General features: G+C 59.9%; 1 protein-coding gene across 1 annotated transcript in view; it reads right to left on the bottom strand.

Moving 5' to 3' along the window:
- Nucleotides 1-2,060: 2,060 nt before the first annotated feature.
- The window catches only part of STMN3 (stathmin-like 3), a 10,073-nt gene continuing 5,679 nt past the window's right edge, over nucleotides 2,061-6,454 (bottom strand). The window contains exons 2-5 of the mRNA XM_010836576.1: nucleotides 6,305-6,400; nucleotides 5,870-6,045; nucleotides 4,550-4,741; nucleotides 2,061-3,976 (exon numbers count right to left, since the gene is read on the bottom strand). Coding sequence (XP_010834878.1) covers nucleotides 3,917-3,976; nucleotides 4,550-4,741; nucleotides 5,870-6,045; nucleotides 6,305-6,400 — 524 coding nt within the window. The 3' untranslated portion in view covers nucleotides 2,061-3,916. The remainder of the gene's footprint in view (nucleotides 3,977-4,549; nucleotides 4,742-5,869; nucleotides 6,046-6,304; nucleotides 6,401-6,454) is intronic.

The raw sequence follows: 6,454 nt of genomic DNA, 5'->3' as shown, positions 1-6,454 counted from the left end.
GGCAACCCCTGACTACCAACTGAAAGACACTTCTGAGGCTTCAAGCCCCTGGTTGTGGCACACTGAATAGCATCCTAGAAAACTAATGCAACTGCCGAAGAGCACAGTCGCTTTTCTTCAGCAGGAAGAGAAGCAGCATGTAGGTGCCGACCCCGCTCTCTGTCCCACACAGCTTGCTGGGCTGGTAGGATGTGTGAGGGGCTGGAAGGAGGCCCACTGGGGACGGCCTCTGCACTTCCAGCCCAGGTGGCCTGCTGCACACCCTGTTCCACTGCCCCCAGGCACCAGACACCCCCCGCTGTTTCCAGAACACACAGGGTCCTGGAGGCAGAGTGTCCGGTGGTTTAGAACCTGTCCCACTTCCCAAAGGGGAGCCTAACCCCAACCCCTACCCCAGGGTGGGCTGTTAGTGACTCACTTCTGCTTCCATAGCTAGTTCATGCCGCTGGCCCAGGGACCCGCTGCCAAGTCGTGAGGATGCTCAGGCAGGCCAGTAGACAGTCTTGGTGAGGTGAGGCGGCCTCCCGCCAGCACCCATGTGAGCCAGCCAACATGGAAGTGGGTGGCTTCCTGCTGCAGGCAGCCTCCAGACAGCCAGGGCCTCCACCATTGTCCTGACTGCAGCCTCCTGAGAGGCCCCACACCAGAATGACCCAGCTCCTGAATTCCTGACTCAACAGAAACTGAGGTGATGTTTCTTGTCCTCTGCCACTGCTTGGACTCATTTGTTTCACAGCAATAGGTACTGAGTACAGCTCTAACTCCTCCCCAGAATGAGTCCCACCTATGCTTCTCTGTTAAGAAGTGTGATCGCTCAGGGAACTGAAACGAGCTCTGTGACAATCTAGAAGGGTGGGATGTGGTGGGAGGTGAGAGGGAGGTTCAAGAGGGAGGGGATATATGCATACCTACAGCTGATTCACGTTGATGTGTGGCAGAAACCAACATAATAAACTGTAAAGCGATTATCCTCCAATTAAAAATTTAAAAAGTGTGATCGCTCTTCTGGGAAGGCTTCCCCATCATGTCCTCATGTCAGAGGTTCCATGTGGTAACTGCCCCTCAATGCCTTACCAGAGCCCCCAGAGGGGTAAGAAGCCCTGACCTGTGATCAGCTGCTTCTCTGAGAATTCCAGGGCCACGTGCTTCTGTGTGGTGAGCATGTGCCTGTGAACCCAGATGACAGGCACGCACAACTCACGCCTTCTAAAAGTATTTTCAACGTATTTCTTTCCGCTCCTGCAGATTTCTGATGCCTCCACTTTACTGGAGGCTGTGTGTCCTGGATTCCGACTTCCCCACCTCTCCCTGGGCAGGGGATGGAGGGGAAATGGTGCAAGTTCCTTGGAGCCTGGGGAAATAGCCAGGACTGCCCCAGCAGAGGGCTGTGGGTGTGGGGAGAGGTGAATGGGTTTCTCTGGGTCCCGGGGAGCAGGCATCTCTCCAGAGTCTGTCTTTGGTCCAGTGTGGACATCTACCAAACATGCCATCTGCACAGAATTCTGAGGGGTCCCTGTCGGGCACCCCATGTGGCAGTTCAGGTCCCAGAAGACAGTCATGTCAGCCAGTGTGAGTTAGGATGTCTACTTGGTCCCTATGTGCCACTTCCAAGTCCCCGCGTGAGGGCCAGATATGTGTCTGTGAACCATAAGTTGCCCAGCAGGGCCCACAGAGCCACGGGGCACACACTGAGATTCCAGGACCACCCTGAGATTCCAGGACCACCCTCCCTGCCCGAGCAAGACCCACAGCCATGGTGAGAAGGCAACTCAGACCCCACGCCGGCAACCTGAGAGCCTGGCCCGCAGGAAGACTCAGCCCTGGGGGAGCCAGGGCAGCCTCCTCCCTCCGCCTCCACCAACTCCTGGGTCTCCAGAGGTGAAAGTGGGCTTGTGTGCTGTTTCTGTGCTTCTTTCTTAAAATTGCCATTGTCACAAGAACGACTCACAGTTGTGATAATACTCAAGGTTGGGGTTTCCAGGAGGAGAGCTGGCTTTCTCACTGATGCACAGGCAGCGAGCAACCCCACAGCTGCAGGACACACTGGGACAGCGCAACCATTTCTTAAACACACAGGTTTTTTTTTAATTGTTCGTTTTTAAGTTCACTTTCACTATGTGGATGAGATGGGTGTGTATGACACTAGGGCTTCTGCTATGAGAGACCTGCCGTGGCTCAGAGAAATCCCACCCTCGGTCCTCTTTCCGCTCCCCTTTCTGAGTCCACAGAAGCCGCCTGTGGGCACTGGTGGGTCCCAACCTGGCGGGTTCCAATCCTGCTTGTCACTCCCTCCAGGGCTGTCTTGGTGGGGACAGAGGGGTGAGCACAGGTCCCAACTTTCCTAAAGCCCACTGCAGAAGTCACTACCTGCCTGTGCTCTCTGGCTTGGCTCTGGGAGGCCACCAGCGGTGACACTGTAGGTTTCTGTGGAATGGAAGCCAGGGGCACTGAGGGCTGCCATCTGGTCTCTGTGGCACTGGCTCTGGGCCCTTCCTGTGAGAAACCCCTCACACTTTCCACCAAGAGGCTGGCCAGCAGGGACGTGGCCCTCAAGCATTCAGCCATGGGGCTGGGGCTGCGTGGAGAAAGGGAGGCTGCTGCCATGTCATCAAAGGCCAGCACCGGGGGGTCTGGAGTTCTCCCCAGGCTGAGGGAGGGGGAGGAACCCAGCCAAGGAGGGTCTTGGCAGGAGAGGCCTAGAGTCAGGCCTCCAATCTGCAGGCTAGCCAGAGGGTGCCATCAGCCAGAAATGGAAGGATGGGGTAGGTGGGGAGGCAGCTTGAGGAACCCTGACCCTTACCCTCCAACATCTGAACTTTCAGGCACTGGTCCTCTATCCCCTAATATCTACTTAGGGCTCCCAGAGGGGCAATTGGGGCTGCCACCCTTCCACACCTGGCCACATGAAAGCTCTGTGGCTGGAAACAGATAGGGGCATCTTTTAAACAAAGAAGAGGGCACACAGGAAGGAGCCAGGACTCTAAAGGGCTCTACAGGCAGGTCTTCCAAGGCTGCCTACAAAGCCTGGAGAAGGAGAGGAGGGACAGTGGGAGGCCGGCTGTCCCAACAGAGATGCTGTGCCAGAGAGAAGAAGGCCCTTCTGGGAGGAGGGGCTGGCAGGGGTGGCCATGCTGCTTACAGCCCTCTAGACCACAGCAGTTTGCTCACGATCCCGGTGGAGATGGCCCACTCTCCTAAAGACTCTGGCCAAACCACACCCCGTGACCTCTCCAGCCAAGCGCAATGACTGAAGGCTCCCAGGACAGCCAAGGGTGCCAACCTCAGGCCAAGGGGTCTCTGGGGACCCCTGTGCCACCACATTACAGCACCTTGCAGCTCCTACCCACCAGTTCCAGAAAGCACTGCCGCACACGCAGCTCCCAAGGCTGGCCAGTGACTGGATACCTGCCCCTCACTGCCCAGAGTCCTTCTCCGTTCAAGTCTTTCTTCATCTTCCCCCTCCTGTGTGCCCAGCCCCTCTTCCAGGGGAGGACGTGCAGGTGGTGGTGCCTCTACGTGCTGGCAGAGCTGGCTCAGAGGACGTGCCCTAAGTGACAAGGTGCTCATAAGGACCCGAGTGTTCCTGTCACCATCACTGGCTTTATTGAGGTCGCCACCACGTCTGCTAAGAGGTTTGCCAAGAGGGGACCCAGCCACCGCCCAGCTTGGGCCTGAACTGAGGGACCGTGTGCCACTCCCTGGGGGCTCCTCCAGAGAGAGCCTGTGGTCAAAGCCTTGCCACAAGGACCAGACAGCTCGGAGTGCGGAAAGAGAAGCTGAAGCTGGGAGGGCAGGAGAGGAGGGAGGAGCGGGAGCAAAAGTTGCATCTAGACAAAGTCGAACAAAACAAAACTGAAACCCAGATGTGTTCCTGTCTCATCTCGGGATCCAGGCGTTGCGGAGTCCAGAAGGCCCCTTAGCCGGACATCTCCTCGCGCTGCTCCTTGTTCCTGCGCACCTCGGCCGCGTGCAGCTCCTGCCAGGACAGGCGGAGTGGGCAGGGCCCTGCAGCCGGGAGGGACTGGGTCCTGCCCCTCCCAGTCCTCCTGGGCTCTGCGTGTACTGCCCTCGCCCCCGCTCCCGGCTTGGGGACCCTAGGGTCTTTTCCTCCCTAGATTGGTTCGGTTCGAGGTGCTGCAGATGCGACCAATGAGGACACGCTTAGCGACCAGGAGCAACAGAGGGCAGGGAGAGGCCTGAGAAACCGACTGAAAGTGTGGCTGGCCCTCAGTGAGTCTGGGGTTGTGTCCAGACCAGAGCGTTGTGGCTCAAGGGATTTCCCGGGTGTGCAGGCTGCGGGCCTCCCTGGCACTAACCCAGTCCCACTCGCAGGGAGGGGGCTCCGGCCGGGGCAGGGGTTCCCCTCACCCTAGCCGGCTACAGCAGGACAGGGAGTCATGGGGAGGCCGGACTGTGGGAGTGCCAGTGGTGCAGTGGGCAGGCACCGCCGAAAGAAACATCTGGGGACCCCAGCTTCGGGCCCCGCCCCCTGCTCGGATCCACCCGCCTTTGGCCCCGCCCCCTGCTCGGGCCTGGCCCGCGCGCGCACCTTCTCGCGCAGCCGCTCACGCAGCGCCGCCAGGTGCGCCTCGCGAATCTCCTTGCTGAGCTCCATCTTGTAGTTGAGCTTCTCCTCGGCCAGACGGCTGAAGTTGTTGTTCTCCTCCAGCGCCTTGTGCAACACCTCGCGTTCGTGCTCGCGCCGCTCCGCCAGCTGCTTCAGCACCTGCGCCTCCTGCGTCTGCGCGGCAAGGAGGTGGTGGTGCCGGGCAGGCGAGCGTGAGGGGCGGCCGGGCCCACCCCTCCAGGCATACCCCCCAGCTCTCCGCGCTGCTGTCAGGGACCCGCCGCTCAGCCCGAGCCCACCGGACTCGTCCTCGGTGAGAGCTCAGGCCTACACTGTCCTGCCGTAGGCTAGGGTGACCATCTCATCCCCAGACAAGCCCTTCCTGTCCATCCTCGGCCGCAGAGCTGCCCCTTCCCCGCTGGACTCCGGGCGCCCCCTCTCCATCCCACTCCAGAGTCCGGGCTGCCCTAAAGAATATTGGAGGAGCGGAAGAAGCTCTAAGTTTGTGGGCTGTTACTGAGCTTTCCCTTGTCTCTTCTTCAAAGGTCTGCCCGCTGAGCACAAAGTAGGTGCTTAATACACACCAGGTTCTGAGCTCCCTGAGGGGCTGGGGGCGGTGGAGGGCCCCTCAGGGCCGCTGGGGAAGGGAAGAGTCAGAATGAGAAGAGTGGCGCTGCTGGCGGTCCCAAGGGGAGACCCAAGAGCCCCAGAGGTAACAGCCTCCCTCAGCCTCCTTCAGAAGGCTGCCGGGCGCCACCCAGGAGCTGGTCACTATTGGGTAACACTGAGAAGCCTGGGCCTCTAGGTCTCACCAGCCCTGCTGTAAGGGGGTGGATAGAGCTGCTGCCCCTGCCCAGCAGGCTTGAGCATCAGGACAGCACTCCTGACAGCATAGGGTTTTCTGTGTGTTTCAGTCTGAGAGAGTCTGGTGTGAGAAGGGGAGGAGGGGCCTGCTTCTATCAGGGGCACCCTGAGCTCCCCTGCTCAGGAGTCTGCCTACCCAGGCTCCTCTCCCAGCACCCTGCCTGGGGCTACCTTCTGATCTTCCCATCTGGCCAGGATGGCCGAGGGCACCCCTCCCAACAATGACACCCCTCTTCCAGTGGCTGCCACCCAGGAATCCTTCCTCCCTCCCCCGTTTCATTCTGATGGCTCAGAGGGTAGTCCAGGGATATGAGACTCTCTCTGCTACAGGCCCAAAGCCCAGCAGATGCTTGGAGAACCCTGCTTCTTGGGGACTCTGTCTGTGGCTACAAGTCCCCCTGACCATCTTCATCAGGACCCAGAGGGGCGGCTCCTGACCTTCCTCCGCTCCTCAGCTGCCTCCAGCCGCTTCTGCAGCTCTTCCAGGGAGGTGTCCTTCCTCTTGGGGGGGGAGGAGAGCACGGGACTCTCCGGGGACAGGTCGGAAGGGGACTTGAGGATGACCTCAAAGCTCTGGCCGGAGGCCCTCTTGTCCAGCTGTTTCACCTCCATGTCTGCAGGGCAAGAGCAGGTGGGGGCTTCAGGAGGGCTGGGCGAGAAGCGGGGAGGCTGAGCACACATCCAAGTCAAGAGCTGAGAGAAGGGGTGAGGCTTCTCATGTGGGACTCCAGGACTGGGCCCCCAGGACCGGCCCCTCCCCCAGGGACCCTTCTCCAGAAGCCAATCAACCAGCAGGGTTCACAGATGCCATGGGAGGGGGGCAGTGAGGTCAGGTGGCAGCAGGCAGTGGGAGGTCAAGGGCCAGGCACTCACCCCCATACTGGTAGACGGTGTTGGGGTGCGGCTGTGAGTAGAAGCAGGAGCAGATGAGCGACAGCACCGACAGTTCCTTCATCTTCTCCTTGTATGCTGTGGGCATGAGGCCAGGCTGAGCGAGCGCCAGCCCATCACTTCTCTGGCCCC

Source organism: Bison bison, unplaced genomic scaffold, assembly GCF_000754665.1.
Source record: "Bison bison bison isolate TAMUID 2011002044 unplaced genomic scaffold, Bison_UMD1.0 scf7180017864063, whole genome shotgun sequence".
Taxonomy (NCBI): domain Eukaryota; kingdom Metazoa; phylum Chordata; class Mammalia; order Artiodactyla; family Bovidae; genus Bison; species Bison bison.
Note: the sequence above shows the minus strand (reverse complement) of the source record. Positions and strands in the feature narration are given on the sequence as shown.